Here is a 922-nt window from a genome sequence, read left to right on the forward strand (position 1 = left end):
CCAATCTATACCTCTAAAGAAACAATACCGATGAAGTAATCACACACAAAATATATAAACAGAGAGATATCAAAACAACAGAACAACATCGACTAGAATGTATGCAGAAATCGCAAACCGTTAACAAATGTTAAAACGTATTTCAATATTACAAAAGTTTCCCCCAAAAAATGTAACAAGCAAAAGGAATAAAAACAGATCACTGCTGACATCTATGTATCTGGGGTCCAAGCCATGGCCAACTCACCCATAAGGCACCAATCTCTCAATTTAGGTCATTCTTATAACAAAACCAAGAAAGTAAACAGCTGATAAACTGCATCAATAGCACCCTCGCCCCTTTCAGAAAAAAAATATTAATCGCAGAAAACTTCCAGCAAATCTTTCTCACCCGCACCCCCGACTCCCATGCACTGGCAGCCATAGACACACCGCCTATTAACGTTGACATGGACTCTTCAGATCATCCTACCAACAGAACCATGAAACCAACGGAAAAGTGACAGCAATACCACCCTCAGGCCCCTTATGCGGAGATAATAAACTCCCTTCATAAATCGACAGCCATAGGCAACTCATCCATAAGCTTTCAATCTAGATCAAGCGACAGCAATACCTTCCACCCCCTTCAGCCAGTGTTGCCACTGATATTTCCACGAAAACCGCTAGACTGGACTTTTAATAACCGCTAATCATGAGTAAACATGAGATATTTACCCCCCCCCCCCACACACACACAAACCTTAGAATACCCGAAGACCACCTCCCTGCCCTTTCCTAACTCACCGGCAGCTGCAGAGTCTCCTGTTCTTCGAAGTCCTCATCGCTGGCACCGATCACGAACTTGGCTGTGTTGTTCTCCTGGTCTGGAGCCGGACCCGCCTCCACCATCGTGATGTTCGGGTCAAACACCTGGACAACG

At 44.6% G+C, this 922-nt stretch overlaps 1 protein-coding gene across 1 annotated transcript in view; it reads right to left on the reverse strand.

The window, feature by feature from the left end:
- LOC119591881 (monocarboxylate transporter 3-like) overlaps positions 1-922 on the reverse strand; it is a gene marked incomplete in the record, with an annotated part of 53,237 nt that overhangs the window by 13,767 nt on the left and 38,548 nt on the right. Inside the window, 1 exon segment of the mRNA XM_037940622.1 lies at positions 787-912. Within this exon segment, the coding sequence (XP_037796550.1) occupies positions 787-912 (126 nt within the window).

Source organism: Penaeus monodon, chromosome 29 (genome assembly GCF_015228065.2).
Source record: "Penaeus monodon isolate SGIC_2016 chromosome 29, NSTDA_Pmon_1, whole genome shotgun sequence".
Lineage (NCBI taxonomy): Eukaryota > Metazoa > Arthropoda > Malacostraca > Decapoda > Penaeidae > Penaeus > Penaeus monodon.